This window comes from Balaenoptera acutorostrata, chromosome 6 (assembly GCF_949987535.1).
Source record: "Balaenoptera acutorostrata chromosome 6, mBalAcu1.1, whole genome shotgun sequence".
Lineage (NCBI taxonomy): Eukaryota > Metazoa > Chordata > Mammalia > Artiodactyla > Balaenopteridae > Balaenoptera > Balaenoptera acutorostrata.
Window position 1 is genome coordinate 1,724,746 of NC_080069.1, and position 21,212 is coordinate 1,745,957.

The window sequence follows — 21,212 nt, forward strand, 5'->3', positions numbered from 1 at the left end:
AAAAGAATGCATCTAATACAAATTACAACCAAAAACAAATTAAATGACTTACAAAAAAAACAGTGCAGGTAACTTCTCCATTTGCCTTAGCTTTTCAACGAGAAATGGAAACATAACTGTCATGTTTTCTGAACTAACAACCGGAGGACGAAGATTCCTCAGGACCATTCTGGCCTGTGGCAGTGAAAGAAAATTACTGTAAGTTCTGCATAATGAAGACATGAATTCCTGCTTCTGGCTAAAACATGTTCATAGTTATCTAATCTATATTTCTGTGGTTCTTTAATAGAATATGTAACAAAAACAAAAATAATGAAAGTATAAGATAAAACATTGCAAAAGAACCATCAAAGAAATATATAAATCAATATTTATATATCATATACTAGAGAACAGAAAGATAAACAGTAATAACCACGCGCGTGCGCGCGTGCAATTTAACATGCAATTTTTTAAGGCAACACAAATCAGTCTGGAAGAGGATTATCTGGTAAATGATGCTGGTTCTACTACATGGCAGGAGGTGGGGTAAATCAGTTTCTCTCTACATCATGTAACATATATATACATGATATAAGTTTCTCTCTATATCATGTATCACTTACAAATACATTTTAAAGGTTTTTCTTGACAAAACAAGTGGAATAAAATACAATTATATAGGAGCAGGAGGAGATAATCTAAGTTAAAATATAATGGGAAAAACCCACCTGAGAAAACTCTAATACATGTCACACCCCAAAAATCAGAAACCTTAATATGTGACAACAAAGCGAACTCCAAAATAAAAAGACCAGCAACTTACTTAAAACAAATATGCATAACTCATACGACCCTGGACTAAGGTTGTAATACAAAAATAGTTCCTACAAATTAAAATAAAAATCATAAAAGAAAAAAAAACTTTCCAGATGAAAAAGAGATAAAGGGATGAAAAGCTCTTCTCAGCTGCTGTCACTGTGATTCCAATCCCGAGCACCATGACCAGGACCATGGAAAGGGCCCCTCTGTCCTCATCCGTCAGAACGTGGAGCACACGTCGGGGGAGGGACAGAGGACAAGACAAGGACATAGGTCCTTTCTCTCTCTCTAGTCTATCTCAGAATCACGGGACTTCATGCTCAACTGAAAATCCTACAATGGAAGTTGAAGATTTAAAAAAGCCAGAAAATAGTAATGACTGCACAGCACAACTCAAGGGAACAAGGACACAGAGGTGCTTCACCCAAAACACGTGTGAGAATTACCTCCTTGACGTGACCGCTCCTCACCCAGCCTGTCAGTTCTGCCTTTAAGCTCTCTTCATACTTTCTAGCATCCGTCTTTCGAATGACTATTTTATTCTTAAAATGAACGAATTCCTCCGGACACAACTCCTTGAAAAGGAATACCACAAAAGTCAATAAAATCATGCAAGAAAATCCAAAAGTGTTTCTCAGCAATATGTCTCATTAACAGAATTACAAGCGTCTTGAGAGTAGAGGTTGAACCTGTATCTCCCTATCATTTCTGGTGTGTAAACCTAATAGGATGGTGAACTCTTAAGGCAGAATGTACAGCAAAACCAAACAGGAGATGAACACAGATGGACAGAGAGAAGGGAGGGGCGTGAGAGGAGAGAAAGGCAGGAACAGAAGCCCAGGACCCAGCACACGGGAGGGGAGATGAAAGGATTGTCCTATCACAGAAAGTGAAAGAGGAAGCGTGCTCAGGAGTTCAGGGGCATTCCGCCCAGCTACAGGAAAACACAGACTGTCAGGAGGAAGGCTGTCAAGAGATGGGGCAACCTTATCTTGGAAAGAGTCCACTGGTAACTTTCAAAGATCAGATGCAAGTGATTGGAAAGAGTGAGAGCTTGTCTTTGTGAACAGCAGTTACCATCCACTTCAATCAATTCAAAATAATTGCAGAATTACTATTTACCTGAGCCCTGGGCCAGCTTTCCCAGAATTCAAACATGGTATCATAAAGCTGGATCATTTCTCGAGGTGAAAGGGTCAGGTCAGAAGGGAATCCAAACTTTTCAATCTATGTTTAAAATAAAATTGAAAAATTTAATATTCCTTCTATTCCGTCTGACGTTCCATCCTCTGCCTCAGCATCACTCATCATCATGAACCCGAAGACACTGAAAACAGCACTGATCTAAAAGGCTCAATAATGGCTCAGCGCAAACAAAACACTGACCAAGAGTGTCCCTGATTTACTAAGAGAGAAAAAAAAAACCCAAAAGCCCACCAAAAGGTTTTTGTATTTCCTAAGACCTTTCAGCTGAGCCAGTTCTCTTACGAGGGCTGGGAGGCTCAAACATCTGTGCACTCAGTTGAGACAAGAACACACAGCCTCCACCCTGTAGCTGGAAGTGGAACTGATTTAATTATGGATATGATTCCTGGCTTTTGAGCACCAAGACAGGCTAAAAGGGGCAAATCTGATCTTCTTCAGTCCTGTGATAACTTGAAGGTCACCTTCACGACACGCAAGGAAACTTCTCCCCAGGTTACTGACTTAGTTCTGCTAAGCCTTCTGGATATCCACGTCATTATTTTTCCACAAATATTTTAAAATATAAATTAAAAATTCCTGTTCTCCAAAAGCTTGTACTGCAGTAAATGCTACTGGATTCAACCACTGTTGCTACAAATCCACTGCCTGTGAAACTATGATCCCTGAGACACTGGCAGGTTTTGTTCAAAAGGAAAGTTGGGGACGGGGGCAGGGTTTTATCCTAGGAATAGGCTTCCTCAGGGGTTCTCACTGGAAACGTTAAATCTCCAAGAAGGGGCTACAGTATCCAGATTTCTCCAAAGTTATTTGACAATAGGGAACTTGTTTTAGTAAACAGCTACTAAGTTATGAAACTCAGGTTTGGAAGTTCTGGGCTAAAAAAAGCCACCCCAAACAATACAGCTGAAAAAAATTGTTTGGTAGGATGGAAAGTGCAATCAAGTTTGAATCAGAAGATCTAGTTCTAATTCTACCTCTAAATGCTAGTTCCTCATTTACAATATAGGATCAAAATATCTGTCCTGCCACCTTACAGACTGTGCTAAAAGCAAACAAGATAAATACATCAGTACAGGTTTTTTTAAACTTTTTAAACTAGTAGATAAATAAGTCTTGAAGAGCTAATGCCCAGTATGGTGATTACAGAAAACGAAGCTGTATTATGAACACCAAACATGCTAAGAGACTAGATCTTAATTGTCCCACCACAAAAAAGGGATGAGGGGCTTCCCTGGTGGCTCAGTGGTTAAGAATCCCCCTGCCAATGCAGGGGCCACGGGTTCTATCCCTGTTCCGAGAAGATGACACATACCGCGGAGCAACTAAGCCCGTGCGCCACAACTACTGAGCCTGCGCTCTAGAGCCCGTGCACCACAACTACTGAGCCCGTGCACCACAATTACTGAGCCCGCACGCCTAGAGCCCATGCTCCGCAACAAGAGAAGCCACCGCAATGAGAAGCCTGCACACCGCAACGAACAGTAGCCCACGCTCGCCGTAACTATAGAAAGCCTGCGCGCATCAACGAAGACTCAACACAGCCAAAAATAAATAAATAAATTTTAAAAAATAATAAAAAGTAAAAAATGTTTTTAAAAAAAAAGGGATGAGGACTCAGACTTGACACAGGTGGCAGACACACTGCAAAATAAATGTATCAAATCAACATGCTGCACCCCTTAAACTTACACAAGGTTTTATGTCAAACATATTTCAATTAAAATAATCAACCAGGGCTTCCCTGGTGGCGCAGTGGTTGAGAATCTGCCTGCTAATGCAGGGGACACGGGTTCGAGCCCTGGTCTGGGAAGATCCCACATGCCACGGAGCAGCTGGGCCCGTGAGCCACAACTACTGAGCCTGCGCGTCTGGAGCCTGTGCCCCGCAACGGGAGGGGCCGCGATAGTGAAAGGCCCGCGCACCGCGATGAAGAGCGGTCCCCGCACCGCGATGAAGAGTGGCCCCCACTTGCCGTAACCAGAGAAAGCCCTCGCACGAACCGAAGACCCAACACAGCCAAAAATAAATAAATAAATAAATAAAGTAGCTATAAAAAAATTAAAAAAAAAAAAATAATAATCAACCAGGCTCTGAATAAGGCTTGTAAAAATCTATAGGATGCAGGTGATTTCCTGGAGTCACTGTTTAGCATCTCAGTCTGAGCACTGAACTAAACAAACAGAAAAAAACTACATTCTGCCAAATAGTACGTGAATATGTTATTTTGGAATGTTAGCATTTTCTTCTCTTATTATTACTACTTAAAAGTGGCAACTTATTTAGCCTAAATAAAATAAAATAAATCCAAGAACTATCATAATTTTTAAGACACAAATCTTCTGTTTTGGTCACGAGAATGCTTATGATTTCTTAGGGCTTTTAAGCTTTTAAAAAAGCCTGTGTGTCCTTATTTCTACCATGGAGGGCAATTCTGCCTTTGCCACGGGTTTGTTGTCAGAATTAAGTTACGTAATACGTGGCATAGGCCTAGTAAACTGCCTGGCATGTGATCGATGCCTCAACTGTCGCTGTGACTGATGAATGACCAACCTACAGGTCTTCATGTTTTTAATCAATTTCACAACTCCGTGGCTAAAAGCTGGGCATTCCCTTCAGCTGGTCTTCACTATACGATAACTTACGAGCTGGTAAAAAACTGAGCCAGCCCAGGTGTAAAAGGAAGAGACATAAAAGGTCACAGATTCACACCCTCCTTCATTTATGAACACACAGCATTACCCACGACGTTGTTTGGGCAAATCACATCGTCCCCAACCTCGCAGGTGACGGAAGCACTGCTCCACGTGCAGGCGAAAAAGACCAGTGGCTCAGCTCCTCCCACACTTGCTGGGGCTGACACTGCCATCCCACCCCATCCCCGGCAGCCTGCAGCTGTCCCTGGGGGGCCAGACAACTCTCCACTCCGCCAGAAATAAGCCTCATGTGAAGGTGGGCACTCCCTCACCTCACTCATCCTGCCCCCCTCCCTTCTGGAACCACCCCTGTGACAGAGCTACAGAGCGGACGCCCAAGGGGGACAGCTGTTCTCTTTACGTTGCCACAGCTCGTTACGCTTTTCCACGCCACCTGCTCTCGCACATCAATCTGAAGTCTACTACACAAGATCAGGAAGCATCTCCTTGTTCAGAAAGGCCGACTTGCTTTTTATCACTGATGCTTTAGGAAACATCCCATACACACAGCTGCCAAAATACATATTTAACACTATCCAAGCCCCATTCCTACTGCCAACGTCCAGGAGCCTGAAGGAGACTCATGCAGCAGCGTGACCTTTGCAGAGGTCACATGGGGTTAGGGGAGCGGGAGCAGCTTCACAGTTGTTCCATTAATAGGTACTGAGATACAGGAAAGGCACTTGGACCACAATGCCCGCCTCGCCAAGTTCTCCCAACCACCGTGCTCACTGCTGTTTAAAGACAACCTGGGCTTCCCTGGTGGCGCAGCGGTTGAGAATCTGCCTGCCAATGCAGGGGACACGGGTTCGAGCCCTGGTCTGGGAAGATCCCACATGCCGCGGAGCGGCTGGGCCCGTGAGCCATGATTACCGAGCCTGCGCGTCTGGATCCTGTGCTCTGCAACAGGAGAGGCCGTGATAGTGAGTGAGAGGCCCACGCACCGCGATGAAGAGTGGCCCCTGCTCGCCACAGCTAGAGAAAGCCCTCGCACAGAAACGAAGACCCAACACAGCCAAAAATAAATAAATAAATGTAAAAAAAAAAAAAAAAAGACAACCTGCCCTGAACCATCTAAACACAACACATGACTGTGAAAATACGCTACTTAAAAACGCCAGGAAATAACGTGGAAAGAGAAGAGAAAAGGAGAGAAAGAGAAAGGAGTCTTGTTATCAATTTGTGGGTTATCATCACTATTCTAGTTTGGGGATGTGAGTTAGGTCACAGGAATTTTGTCCACATTTTAGTTTTCTTTAGAGTGTAGATAGAGCCACTGCCACACAAAAGAGAAAGTTCCATAATAAAATCCTGTTGGAAAATTACCATCGCTAGGATTCATTCCTTTGCTTTTAGAAGCTACTGCATCACAGCCCAAAGGCTATAAAGTGATTCTCACTCACTCCCTCACCCAGGCATTTGTCCATCAGATTGTTCAGAATACAGTGATAAGACTGCAGGCTCTGGAATCGATCTATCTGAGACTGCATCCCAGCCCCACTCCTTCCTCAGTGGTACAAGTCTTCTCTGCCCCACCTTCCTCACTTGCCAAATGGGAATATCAATACAGCATGTATCCTAAAATTGTTGTGATGGTTAAAAGAGACAAAATATGTAAAATTCCTAGAACCCAAAGTAAGTGCTCCATTTGGGTTGGCTATATTTGTGTCATATACGTTTTAATTTTATATACATAGCAGTTAGTTACAAACTACAAGGACACAAAATTTGTCTTCAAGGACTTAAGTCTAGTAAGAAGACAAGCATGTAAAGAACTTCAGCAGCAAGCTGACCATAACTGTTGTCATACAAGAAAAATATAGACAAGGTGCTATGGAAAGAAGATTCCATCCAGCTAAGGAAGTCACAGAGGATTCTGAAGAGGTTTCCCATTACAAGGATCATCAAAGATGAACAGAGTCTGGAAAACAGGCCCTTTGCATCTGTGCTGAAACACTCCAGTTTATATATAAATCATGAGGGCTTCCAGGTAAAATCCATCAAGTGGATGAACAAAAAGGACTTGGGGCCAGTTCCTAGAAGACCTGGGAAGCCTAGCTAAGGAGCTGTGCCTTTTGCCGGTTCCAAAGAAAAGCCATCAGAGGCTCGGCAGGATCAGAATTATCCTTACTAATTATTTATCTAAATTAGCTTTCTGATCCAGATGATTATTTAGGCAGAACATGGAACTACTCCCTGTGACATCAAATATTTTAAATAAAGAAAACTCCACGTGCCTTAAAAATTGTCCATTTAGAAGGCTCATCTGACAACAGAATTTAGAGTATATTTAACTTATCTAGTCTTGGAAGGAAGGCAAACTATTGCTTAATTATCACTTTGAGTGGCAACCAGAGCTTTAATGGGCCATTCCTGAGAATAGAAGGAAAAAGGAAAAATAATATGCAAGAAAAATTAAGAAATCTTCCCCCACTCAAACCCCAGTGCGCCAAATGAGGTCCCCTTAAGACCTCCACCTTACTGATTCACTACCAAAAAGTCATGTTGTGATTGCTATGTTAGTGAAAAGCGTCTTTTCCTTGTTTGACCTAATTCACAGCAATCAGATTCTCACACGTACAAGGTACTGTCCACACACAGCTGTAGCTGCATTAAGAGAAGTGTTAGTGTCCTCGAAGGTGGACAGATGGGACACAGGTGCTAAGAAGAAGGAAAATGGGCAAAGAATAAAGAAAATCGACCCAAAAACACTTCAGGTTAAGATGTTCAGTCATTCTTAAGCTTTGCAGATGTAGGCACCACTGAGGAGCAGATGAAAACCATGAAGTTATTCTTGTTACTCTTAAAACTCAGGTTCAATGTCTGTTACAGAGCATCGATTCTGTAATTCTGATGGGTGTCGCCCAGGCAGCTTTGCAATATGATACAAACCACCGATGAGGCTCAGAACAAACATGGCGGAAGCATCACTCACATGGTCCGTGGTCAGCGCAGCGCACGGGTGAAAATGGTCAAAGGAAATGTCATGATTGTTTACCGAACATATGTGCTTCTCTAAATCATTGTATCTCTCTGCATAGAGCACTGGAAATGAAGAGCAAGAATTTCCAAATGAATGAACACACAATGGCTGGAATAACTTGAAAGGAAAAGATAAGATTCCTATGAACATGTCAAACATACCAAGTCTCACTTTATACGACTGCTTCATCAGTAAGTAGTCTTGGTGAGAACTGGCGCGGCAGCCGGCATTTCTTGAAGAAGCAATATTTTTTTCCATCGTACTCTCTGTTTGTTGCCAGTACCGTTTTACGGATTGTAGCCACCTTAAAAATTAAAATTACATATTATTTAGGCAGAACATGGAACCACTTCTTGTGAAAGGATTTTAAAGTATTTTAAATAAAGAAAATTTTATGTGCCTTAAAAATTACTTAAGGGAATAGGCCCTGGAGCCAGATGACCTAAGATGGAATCCCAGCCTCCTTACCATGGGCTGAAGCTCTTGGTTGGATCACAAAATCTCTCTGGGCCTCATTTTCCACATTTAAAATGGAAATAATAATAGCAGTATGGAAAAGACTATCTAACAGTAGTAATGAAAATAATAAATCATAAGGGTTGTTGGCCATTTAAAATAAATTAACATATGCAAAGCACTTAGAATAGCACCTGGCAAATAGGAGTCTTTGCTCTAATTGTTGTTGTTAGTGGGCAAAAATCTAGCCCAGTGAATAAATAATATGGGATTTTCAACTAATAAGGCTTCACTATCTTTCTAAACATCTACAAAGTGGGACAACATAAGAAATCTCAAGGTCCATGGCAGAGCATGTCATTATACCATTTTAATTTTATTTCTTGGTAAAGGACAAAGAAAAAGAAACATAAATCAATAACTTCTGGTGAACCTTTTTTGAGATACGGGGGAAATTTCCTAGTCAACTGCAGATCCAGCTGGGAGAACCCTTGATTTTCCTTTATAGAGTGTGGCCTTGCTCAGCACCTGCCAGGAGGGGTGACTCTGTTCCTTGAATATCCAGAGATAAGGTAATAAATTCACCAGAAAGTTATGAAACTCTCCAGAACCCAGATAGAAAGCATGACATTCAAACATTCAAAATAGATAAGCATTCTATCCGGACTAGAAGCTAATGCCTACTCAGTGAGATGCTCCGGGTTGCTGATGGTAGCAGAAAGGGCCAGGAACGGACAGCGGATCATGACAAGGAGATGCTCCCAGACTTCTGCTCCAATTTCTCCACCAAGACAGTGGACCTATTAAAGACAAAAATTCTCCATTAAAAATGAGCAGAAGGTCTGAAAAGATATTTTTCCAAAGAAAACAAACAGATGGCCAACAGGCACATGAAAAGATGCTCAACATCACCAGTCAACAGGAAATGAAAATCGAAACCACATGAGATATCACTCGTATCTGTCAGAATGGCCACCATCAAAAAGAACACAAATAACAAGTGTTGGCAAGAATGTGGAGAAAAAAGAACGCTTGTGCACGGTTGGTGGGAATGTAAATTGGTGCAGCCACTGTGGAAAACAGTATGGAGGTTCCTCAAAAAACTAAAAATAGAGCTACCATATGATCCAGCAATTCCACTTCGGGGTATTTATCCAAAGAATACAAAAAGATACAAGCATCCCCGTGTTAATTGCAGCACTATGTATAACAGCCAAGATATGAAGCAATCTGAGTGTCCACTGAAGGATGAGTGGATAAAGAAATTGTGGTATGTATATACAGAATGGAATATTATTCAGCCATAAAAAAGAATGAAATCTTCCCATTTGTGACAACATTGGAAGGACCTCAAGGGCATTATGCTAAGTGAAATAAATCAATAAATCAGACATAAAAAGACAAATAATGATCTCACATGTGAAATCTTAAAACAAACACACACACACCAAAAAACAAGCTCAAAGACATAGAGAACAAATAGGTATTTGCAACAGGTGGGCATGGGAGAAACAGGTGAACTGCTTTTGTTTGTTTTAGTTTAGTTTAAATAAATTAAATAATTTTTCAGTTGACTTAAAATCAGTGAATGAAAATAAGACAGGGAAACTTGAATCATCATACATGGTCTCCAATTACCTTTAATCAACCATGCCAAGTTTACATAAATATTGGCAAATTCAGGCAATGGAAAATCTTAACACAAATTCTTTTTTTTTTTAATATTATTTATCTTGATTATTGGGCCTTTAACATTTTTTTTTAATTTATTTATTTATGGCTGTGTTGGGTCTTCGTTTCTGTGCGAGGGCTTTCTCTAGATGCGACAAGTGGGGGCCACTCTTCATCGCGGTGCGCAGGCCTCTGTCGTGGCCTCTCTTGTTGCGAAGCACAGGCTCCAGACGCACAGGCTCAGCAATTGTGGCTCACGGGCCTAATCGCTCCGTGGCATGTGGGATCTTCCCAGACCAGGGCTTGAACCCATGTCCCCTGCATTGGCAGGCAGATTCTCAACCACTGCGCCACCAGGGAAGCCCACAAATTCTTTTAATTCCCATAACCAATCCATCAATAATTCCTCTTTATCTTACTTTCCAAAATGTCTTTCAGATCTAAGCATTTTGTCCATGTCCACGGCCCCCAAGTCAACCACAATACCCTCCTGGCCACCCTCCTAGCTCCCCAGGCCACCCCCTGAATTCTTCACATCACAGCCAACAGATAGGTCTCAAGGATGAATTCCATCAGGCCACGTCCACAATTACATTTCTTCAATATCTTCCCATTGCATGTGGAACAAAATATAAACTCCTGAACAGGGCGTACATGTTGTGCTGGGGGTAACCGCCCCCCACCTGCCTCTCCAGCTTCATTCAAGCCTCTCTCCCATCCTGCCCTCACTTTTCTCCAGACACCCTGAACTTTGCTTTGTTCCTTGACCACAACTTTCCTACCCCAGAGCTTCCACATATATGTCCCATCTGCTCTTACCTCTTTTGAACTTGCAGAGTTCGGCTCAACGTCGCCCCATTGGAAGACTTTCTGACCAGCCACCGCAGAGCCGTCCCCCTGCTGTCTCCCCGCCATCACCACAGTGGGGTCACACTGATCCATCTCGTCACCATACACACCGATGCGGGCTGCCAGCATCATGGGTAGGCGTAGCTGTCTACCCCCTTTTTTCCAATGATTCTGTGACTTACCCTGGGCATTCCCAGCACCAACAGTGTCTGGCATTGTGGAGACACTCCTTATATATTTGCTGAATTAATGAATGTCCTTTGACCAAATAAAGCAAATGGAACTAGATTTAGGGAAGATTCTCAAATGTGGTCTCCTTTAAACAGATTAAACTATGACACCTGGCAATCAACTGGAAAGAACTTACTATCAGAGCCAGACAATTTTAAAAAAGAAAAAACTTCCCCTGCCCATTTGGCTTTGCCCTAGTCAGATAATACACCAATCCGCTGAGTGGTGACCTTAGGCTTCCTACAGATAACACACTTCCTTGGTTCTGCCAGAATAGACATCAGTCTCCAAAGCCCGTCAGCTTTACCCTGACATAAAATTGGGGAAGCTGAGGTGCCCCATGTCACAGCATTTCAAAGCTTTGAGATTAGAGTACATTTCAAAGTTCTAGATTGCAAAGACAAAGCTGTTGGATTTTTTTTTTCAATATGAATATTCAAGGCCTTCAAGATGTAGCATATACAGAATGAGCAAAAAAAAACCACAGTAAGTCAGATTCAAACCAATCAAAAGCACAGCTTGCTTGGTAGCTTCAAGCTTACAACAGGAAAAATGAAGTGAAATACAGGCTTATCATCATTTTCCCCTTTAAACTGAAAACGCTTTGGAGCAAAAGAATTCTTTTATAATGCTTTAAGTCTCTTTGACTAAATATTCTTAATTCTGCTGTAAAAACTTTCTCAATATCTTTGATTTGCTCTATAAATGTCCATTATTTTCCATCCTGCTCTCTCTGCCCAGGGAAACTGACCCACAGAGGCTACTTCAAAAGAGCTCCAATGCTCTCTGGTTCCATTGGCTTTGGCCAAAGGAGAGCCTGGGCAAGAGACCTGAAGGGAATGAGGGTGAGGTCTTTGTGCCATTGGCTGCCTTCCTGGCAGGCTACCCTGAGCCAGGTGTGCTCCTCAGCTAAGGCACCTGCCCTTCGCAAAGCGGTCACCACACTCAGAATCTCCCTGTGGGTCTCAGTGACCATATCTTTGCCTTGTCCCTTTAGGCTGAGGGGCTCCTCGCCCTGGGCTACTGCACTAACGGCACAGTTCCCCCGCCCACACACCTTTGCAAAAAGCTCTTCTTGAATTCTTCCATTTTGCGTGTGTCATCTGTTTCCTGCTGGGACCATGACTGACAAGATACTGTACATAATTGACTTCATTGTTATAGCCCCAAACTCTTTGCTTTGGAGATCAAAGATCAGATTTTTGGAATCTCTGTCCAGGAAAACATATGCCCTGGTGGTGAGTTCTGCTCCTCTGAAACGGTGATCACCAAAGACAGTTCCTCTTCCATCCAGAGGTCCGCAGACACAGATACCCTGTCCTGAGCCAGAACAGGAAAACGGAGCCCAAAGACTGGTGTGATTCACAGGGGAAAGCCAGTGTCCTCCACAACCGAAACTCCACGCAGACGATGAACACCCCGAAGCAGCAAATGTCTTCAGCGTGGCGCTTATGCAACCAGGAACTCAACCCAGAGAAATAATACCAAACCTACCTCATCAAATATAACGTATCTGATCCTCTTCACCCACGCCTGGCGATGTGGAGCTAGCAGCAGAATTTCAAAGCAGGCCGGCACTGTGATAAGTACCTAAAAACAAGAACATTGTGCAAACAAACACTTTGAGCACTTGCTACACCCAGATGTAGTTCTAAGAATATGAAAGAGAGAGTTAAAACTCCTGAATGGACCTGCTGATTAACTAGAATATGATATATTCGTTTGAACCTTGTGAAACTGCAATTTTTATAGGTCAAAATGGTAAGATATCAGATTTGAAGTTTAAATTCTTATTTATGAGCATTCACGGTGATAACAATAGGAAGAGTTCATTGTCGCAGGTTTATTCCTTCAAAATCTGACCCCCAGGTTCAGTTTAGGTTGAAAACCGTTTATTAAAAATGAACAACTATGGAAGTTGGGAGAGGATGGGGCAGAAGAAGAAGGTGAACTTCAGAACACACCTGGTGACGCTTTGGCCCACCTGGCTTGGACTCTGGAGCGCGTGGCAGCTGTCACTCCTACTCCACACGCAGCCGAAATGGCCAATGTCTCTGCCCCAGCCCTGCTCAGTCCCAGGGTGCCGAGGGTGGGGCAGCACGGGGGCTGACAGCTGGCCTCTGTCGGACCTCACGCCCCGCCCCTGGGCAGCGGTGCTCTTACAAATGGCAATGTGGGTGTCACATCTCACACCTACCATGCAATGTGCTATAGTCACGTTTTCACTTTCAGTTTAGCTGTAACTGTTTCCAGTGAGTTTAATAAGGAGGGAAACTGTCTGATTTACTTAACACCATGAAGTCCATCCATAAATACAACATTCTGAAATTATGATGAGTATCCTTCCCATCAAGAAAGGTCAAGAAACAGTTATTCTGAATGGAAATCAGGTTGTCAGTTTTTATAAAATGGGGTTCTTCAGATCATTTTTGATCCACTTATAAACCAAGATGATGCCACGAACTATAACTGTAATCTGAAATCAAAAGGTAAGTGTCCTTGAGAAAGATGAGCTCCATTTCTTACTCTCTGGAATATAACACTGTTAAATTTTCTCTAAAGCCACTTCATCTTTTATAAATTCAAGAAAATTCCTTCTACAAGCCCTTGTCAAGATATTGCATTTCTACTGAAAGAGACTTCTAAGTACTATCATATAATTCGATAACAAATGCTTTAATCAGTGTATGTCCTACCTGAGAGTTGAGCGCCTCATGACGGTAGTCCCGTGTAAAAACACCACACAGACTTTCACCATTTGGCAGATTTTTGTTAAAACGATTCTCAACAGTTGCTGCCACTTGATTGACAAGGGCCTGATTGACAGGGAAAAATATCCATTAATCACATAATAAAGTACAGGGGAAACCTCAGAGAGAGAACGACAGGCACTGTCTAAAAATACGTGCTGCTGGGAGGGCAGGAAGCTTCATCACCCCTTTCTCCTACCACCTGCCTAACCCACGGGCTGTCTTTGAGCTCTGTGACTGCACGTGAACCTCACTTATGACCTCGACCCAATGTAAAATGGGAAAAACCGGCTTCATGAGAGGCAGAAAGCAGGAACCGCTGCCCACACATGACAAACAAACAGCTGATCCCTGGGCGGCCAAGGCTTAGAAAGAAACCGTGAGTCTATGCAGAACGGCCAAGGAGGGCAACCGGGGTGGGCGTGTGGGTCTCGTATTGGGGGCGTCCCCAGACCTCAACCTGCGAGTGTACAGGGGACCCACACCCCGGACTAGGCAGGCGGTGGCTAGCGGCATCTGAGAGTGCGCAAACCCATACACGTCTCTGTATTTCACACTCTAGGCCCAAAAAAGTCTCACCTAGATGAAAATGTAAACTTTAAAACATAAGCGTAAAGATACTAGAAAGTGGGCTTCCCTGGTGGCGCAGCGGTTGAGAATCCGCCTGCCAATGCAGGGGACACGGGTTCGAGCCCTGCTCTGGGAAGATCCCACATGCCGCGGAGCGACTGGGCCCGTGAGCCACAACTACTGAGCCTGCACGTCTGGAGCCTGTGCTCCACAACAAGAGAGGCCATGATAGTGAGAGGCCCGCGCACCGCGATGAAGAGTGGCCCACACTTGCCGCAACTGGAGAAAGCCCTCGCACAGAAACGAAGACCTGACACAGACAAAAATAAATATAAATAAATAAAAATTTAAAAAAAAAAAGCTTTAAAAAAAAGATACTAGAAAGTGGACATTTTCACATATTTTCATATATTTGAGCACACTCGGAAACACTAAACGGAAATACTGATAGATCTGACTACACAAAGATATTAACAAAATATCATTAATATAACCGCAGTATAGCAAAAAGATCAAATGACAAAAGTATACTGGTTATACTTTACAGAGAAAACATAATATACTTATTATACAAACTTCTGGCCAATCAATAAAAAGTCAATCCCCTTCCACTACAAGAAAAAGAAAATGGGCAGATTTCATGAACAAGTAGTTCATGATTAAAGAAATATCACTGCCCAGAAATCATACGGAAAGGTTCCCCAATCAGTGATCACAGAAATGCAGATTTATTATGAGATGGAAATTTTTACCTAGCAGTATGGCAAAAAATGTTTAAAGATCATAGGAATGTTGGAAAAAAATAAGAGGATATATATACTGCCATATACTGTCAGAGGGAATAAAAATGGATTTAAACTTTTAGAAGAGTAATTTGGCTTCTAAAACCTTTGGGTTCTAAAACTTTTAGAAGAGGAATATGTATTGTGTTGAATTACCAATTCCACCTCCAGTAAGCTTAATTTTTCTTGATATATTTTATTAATTTCCTGCTATGAACACTTACTGCTTTCGTAACCATGAAAAACGAAAAAGCTACAATCAAAACTAAATTGCTAATTTCAACAATCATGTTGCTCAATCTGGTTCTGAGCCTGAGCCCAAGTCACTCAACGCCACATTTTCCTAGAAACTAAAATGCAGTGAGATCTCATTTTAATCTGTAGAATCAAAGTTATCTGCCTTTCTTAAGAGTAATCGCATTAAAAATAAGGGGTTGTAAGTGAGGATATGCAAACTTATACTTCCTGTAAATCAGCCTTTCTCCTAAATGACAAAGATCATACTTTCTGTATTTAAGTTTGGCATTAGGTGGTTCTAGCCATAAAAGAAATATGGCAAAACCACCTGGCATGAGAAACACGTCAGGCACTGACGCCCAAGAGCAGACAGGATGCATCCCATCAAGGGCAGAGGCAACGTGGGGTTCCTAAAGACTCAACATTGCCCAACAAAGTTGGGGTGCTTCTCTCAGTTCAAGCAAAAAGCTGAATGACAAGATCACAGGACCAGACCTCTGCCTCACAGTGCTCTAAGGGAAGTATTACTTCGGCCTCTCAGACTGGAAGGAGAAAATGCAGGTTAGAAAATAAAGTGAGACACATGGAAACAGACAGGCTGGTGGTTGGCTAGGGTGGGGCTAAGGGCGGGGAGAACGGGTGAAGGGGGTCAAAAGGTACAAACTTCCAGTTATAAGATAAATAAGTCCGGGGATGTAATAGTGACTATAGTTAACAATACGGTATTGTGTACCTGACAGTTTCTAAGAGAGTAGATCTTAAAAGTTCTCATCACAAGGAAAAAAAAATGTATAACTATATGAGGTGATTCATGATTCATGTTCACTAGAATTATGGCAGAGATCATTTAACAGTACATACAAATATTGACCATTATGTTGTACACATGAAACTAACAGGTTACATGTCCATTTTATCTCAATAAAAGTGGAAAAAAAATAAATTGGGAAAAAAAATAAAGAGAGCTAGATCTACCACATGACCACGTGCATTAAACTAAAAGAGGAGGTTCGGGAGTGAAAGAGAAAATTCAAGTCACTTGAACGACACCCCCAGCCTCGGGACGTACCTTGGTGGGGGCCACGTACACGACCACCCCATTGTCACTCTCCCGTAGCACCTTCTCCATGCAGTAGTAGGAGGCATAGGTCTTCCCTGAGGACGTGGGGGCCACTATGACCGCAGACTCGTTCTTGTCTACGACGTCCAAGAGCTCTCGCTGCAGGGTTCAGAGCACCGGTGTGTCAGCACCACGAGAAGCACGTTAGCAAAACAAATACCTTAAGACACTTCCAGCATAATTCTCTGAGCCGCAAAGGAGTGGTTGCGAGTTGAAAACACACCAAAAGATACACGGGAACTTGTGAAGAACTCACGGCCTCTCCCAGAAGAGAGAATTGCAGTGCTTTAGAGCGTCTGGAGGTGGGTTTGTGTGTGAAAAACAGAGAGTGGGTCTGAACAAAATATCTTGTCCTGGGGTAGATATTCTTTCTGATTACTTGTCATTGACTAAGTGCACAACGGCTCTGAGAAATGAAGATCTAAGAGTATGCATTTTTGTAAGGGTGAAAAAGTAGCTGAACAGAAAAAAAAAAAATCAATGATTAATCATTTTACTACTTATCTTGTACTTTCTAAATAGAAGGATGCCAGCCCCTACTTTGGAGGGCATGTGGGACCTTCATTAAAACAGACTCTCATCCCTTTAGCCTATGCTTTTATTCATCAAAATGAGGACTGGTCAGAGGATCATTCGCCTGTCTGATGGGCAGAAGATGGAAAAGCCCCCCAAAGCCCCATCCTGCACACTCTCTGAATCCAGGTCCGCTCTGGGCCACACCTCAGAGCAAAGGCGACATCAGAAGAAGTGCAGTGGAGGGGGGCGTAGATACCTGGAGGGCCCTTAGCTGCTTCGTGTTCTGCACTTCAGGAAGGAAGGACCTGGCCCCCCTGCTCCTGAACAGCAGGTGGGGAGTTTCTGAGGTGCTCCAGCATCATCAAGACAAGGAGGATAAAGTCAGCTTCGGATAAGACCACCTATTAGACTGAGCCTCTGAAATGGCATTTTCATAGGTAAACATGTTTAATTGATAAGGTTCGAGGCAATTTTATAAGGTTGAATCAATGCAGAAACGCACCCTTTTATTCCTAATTTTATAGCCATCAATATTAATTTTACATTTATTTATAGAAAAGTAGCTACTATGGTCACGGGTACAGGCTGTAAATATCTGAACAACTGTCTCTACTGTTTAAACTCCTTGAATTTCTCTGTCACATTTCTATATTTACATAGGATATCCTACAGACACAGGGAAGCCTTGGAGGATGGTCCATAATGATACAGTCGGATGACACAGACAGAACTTCAAATATATACATGTGAATCCATCAGAGTACCTCCAAGAAAATGGTCTATTTATGAAAAATGGATGATATGAAAAATTCACTTTCTTTAAGTGGGAAAAAGTCTACATTTGACATTCCCCATGACAATTTTAAATGAGATGACTCAACATTAAGAATTTCATGCCAAATGTGCTGTGTGGAATCATGAGACGCTCCTGAGATCAGATTTAATAATAAAATACAAAAATGTTTGTTTCATCCAGTCATTACCTGCCAGGTGTCAGGAATAAAGTCCTGGACTCTGGGGTCTGGATCTTTCCTCTCATCTCGTACCAAATAGTGGCCCATGTACTGCAGCAGAAACCGAGCTGGCCCAATGCCAACTGAGTATTTGTTCTTTTTCTTCTCCTTTATGTCATTTCCTGTGACCTATAGGAGTTTACAAGTCCATTTTGAAAGTGATTTTAAATTACAACATCCTTTAAATGATTAAAAATATTTTTTTAAATAAAACAACTGAAAACTAATTTTTACAAGAAAAGCATTTTACCACCTTTCAAATATTGCAATATTTATTGAAGAAACCTCTTATCACCTAAATCATTATCTTAACTAAGAGTAAATAGCGGGCTTCCCTGGTGGCACAGTGGTTGGGAGTCCGCCTGCCAGTGCAGGGGACACGGGTTCATGCCCCGGTCCGGGAGGATCCCACATGTCGCGGAGTGGCTAGGCCCGTGAGCCACAACTGCTGAGCCTGCGCGTCTGGAGCCTGTGCTCAGCAACGGGAGAGGCCACGACAGTGAGAGGCCCGCGCACCGCGATGGGGAGTGGCCCCCACTTGCCGCAACTAGAGAAAGCCCTCGCACAGAAACGAAGACCCAACACAGCCAACAATAAATAAATAAATAAATAAATTTTAAAAAAAAGAGTAAATAGCAGACATCAAGATTTTCAGATATGCATCACGGCACTTGAGCTACAATCTGATATCAAGACAACTGAACAGTCGCAATATAGTTTTTAAATGTTTTGCTAGAATTAAACACAGGATTAGTTTTAAGGGTCTACAGAGACTATCTGGCATTTTTGATCAGAGAAGCTTTTGTAAAATTTTCTAATTCTAGGTTACTTCAAGTTGGGGGAGCTGGATTACTAACAATGATTATGAACTTGGAGTAAATATTTTCAGTAAAAAAAAAAAAAAACCCAGGTAATTGTGTTTACAAGACAGTTGAGGTACACCTAATAATTACTCTATTAGAATGGAGCTGTTCTGAAAACATTACCTGCGTTGGACGCAAAGAACTTGCCAACTCCTCAAATCCTAAATAGCTAAGGCATCTGGCTATGAGTTGCCGATCTGCCTCTTGCAAAAGTTCTGCGTATTTTTCCATCACGGAGTAGATCCTTTTCATCATTTGAACAGCTATACTTAAATCTTTTGTGGTTTCACCTTGGTAAAGAAGAAACAGCAAAATTGTTATAAAGGCCATCAAAAATAATAAATGTCTGATTGTCCAAGATTAGTCACTCAGGCTATCAACCTGACCCAATTAAATTCATTGTCTTACTTAGCATTAATGGAGGTTTTGGAATACAGAAAACTCAATAAAATGAAAGTGCAACTAAACACATTCCAACATCTCTGTGGAAAACTGAGATGTAGCTCTGTAAGTGTTGGGGAAAAAAAGAAACATCTTGTAGCTCATGATAGAAATAAGATCACTAAAGCCCAAGTTGGTCTAAGTTCTAAGGAATACAAATCTTTCCCAACTATTATTTTCATGCCTTCTCTACTATGTTCAAAGAAAAATGTCCAGATGAGTTTAAATATCTGGTTAAAAACTTGGCAACATTTATTGAATCCTAATGGTGACCAGAGATAAGTATCTGGTGTAATCACTGGAGCCTTCAAATTCAATCAGTCTGTTACACCTGCCAGATCCAAACGTTGCTAATCCCCGTCCATTTCTTTCCAGTCACATACATCCTTTCTAGACCTCCTCACGGCTGGTCTTTTCATACTTCACATGTTAGGGCAGTTTTGATTCGCCCTTTCTTCCAATCAACCTACATTTTATCTATTTAACAAATATTACCAAACACATACTGATGCTATAAAGGCTACAAAAGAAATTTAAGCCACTGTTAATCCTGATCTCTCTCAGGCCAACTGCAAATCCTGACACAACATCTTAATTAGAGAGACCCACAGAGGCCAAATCTTACGCTTCTCACAGGGATGAAATCCTCAGGGAAGTCTGTCGTTGCAGGGGCAGACTGAAGTTTGAAGAATGACGGGGTGGCGGGGAGAAGAACCCCCAGTGACCCCGTGTTCAACGGATTCAAGTGTGGAGACGACCAAGACAGACAGGTCAATGAGGTGTACTCGGAAGGACTGTCAGTTTGGAGGCATACTGGTCCCTCATCATGTCACCTGCCATCAACTTACACGTCTCTACCCAGCCATGTTTCTCCCTTACCTGCCTCTTCCTGCCTCTTCTTTCCTTTTCTACTATCTATTGTAGCAGTTGTAAAGTAGAGCACATGGAAACCACAACAACTTCTGGAAGAACTCAGCATGCCAGGCAAACACAGTCCGAGTTTTGCCCAGAAAGAAAATGTTCGCACTTCAGATCTCAGAGATGAATGACAGACTCTCCCTGGGACCTCGCCATCTGTGGGTCCCCTTAACGATGCCCACAACTCTCTAAGTGGCTGTTTGTAAACTTTGACTGGGAATTGATTTGAACTTTTTTATTGGAATGTAGTTGATTTACACTGTTGTGTTAATTTCTGCTGTACAGCAAAGTGATTCAGTTATACGTATACATTCTTTTTCATATTCTTTTCCAGTAGTTTCCTGTGCTCTACAATAGGACCTTGTTGTTTATCCATCCTATATATACTAGTTTGCATCTGCTAATCCCAAACTCCCAATCCTTCCCTCCCCCTCTCCTTGGCAACCACAAGTCTGATCTCTATGTCTGCATGTCTGTTTCTGTTTCGTAGGTAAGTTCATTAGTGTCATATTTTAGATCCCACATGTAAGTGATAAGGAATTGATTTGAATTTGCTTATGAATGTGCTGTATCTTTGCTATTGGGGCCCCCTTTGAGACTTCATTGCTCATTGATAAAATAGAGGTAATAGTACTTAGAGGAATTCTCCAAGGACAAAATCAGATAATGCATCTAAGGCTTCTCTAAGCCTTCTAACACAAACTTCCAGTTAATAAATAACAGCTATCATCATTAGATTTTTATTCTTCTCCAATGTATTCAAACAAACAAATCAACAAGAACTCACAGCCACATACCTTCACCACGGCAATGTTCTTTCCACGCTCTCAAGCAGGCAGTAATCCCCACCATTTCAACTCGAAATTTCACTGAGCTACTTTTACATGATTTCAAAAAATCTTCTAGGTTCTTTATTCCAGAGTTTAAATTCTCTTTCATTTCCTCCTCAATAGAAAAGGACAGAACATTCCATTTTTTCTCTTCTTTTTGTTCTTCCTTGGCAAATAGCCTCTCCTTATTCTCTCTAGTAATTTTTTCAGCCTTGGTCTCCTGCCCAAAAAAAAGAAGGATACATGTCATAAAACAGGTTGGAAATAGTCCAAGATGGCACT

The 21,212-nt window shown here is 42.1% G+C and overlaps 1 protein-coding gene across 1 annotated transcript in view; it reads right to left on the reverse strand.

The window, feature by feature from the left end:
- The window catches only part of DDX60 (DExD/H-box helicase 60), a 175,651-nt gene that overhangs the window by 32,288 nt on the left and 122,151 nt on the right, over positions 1-21,212 (reverse strand). Inside the window, exons 18-29 of the mRNA XM_057548911.1 lie at positions 20,898-21,150; positions 18,865-19,031; positions 17,849-18,007; positions 16,299-16,448; positions 13,587-13,706; positions 12,385-12,480; positions 8,824-8,939; positions 7,845-7,987; positions 7,636-7,745; positions 1,924-2,028; positions 1,248-1,376; positions 53-174 (exon numbers count right to left, since the gene is read on the reverse strand). Of these exons, the coding sequence (XP_057404894.1) occupies positions 53-174; positions 1,248-1,376; positions 1,924-2,028; positions 7,636-7,745; positions 7,845-7,987; positions 8,824-8,939; positions 12,385-12,480; positions 13,587-13,706; positions 16,299-16,448; positions 17,849-18,007; positions 18,865-19,031; positions 20,898-21,150 (1,670 nt within the window). The remainder of the gene's footprint in view (positions 1-52; positions 175-1,247; positions 1,377-1,923; positions 2,029-7,635; positions 7,746-7,844; positions 7,988-8,823; positions 8,940-12,384; positions 12,481-13,586; positions 13,707-16,298; positions 16,449-17,848; positions 18,008-18,864; positions 19,032-20,897; positions 21,151-21,212) is intronic.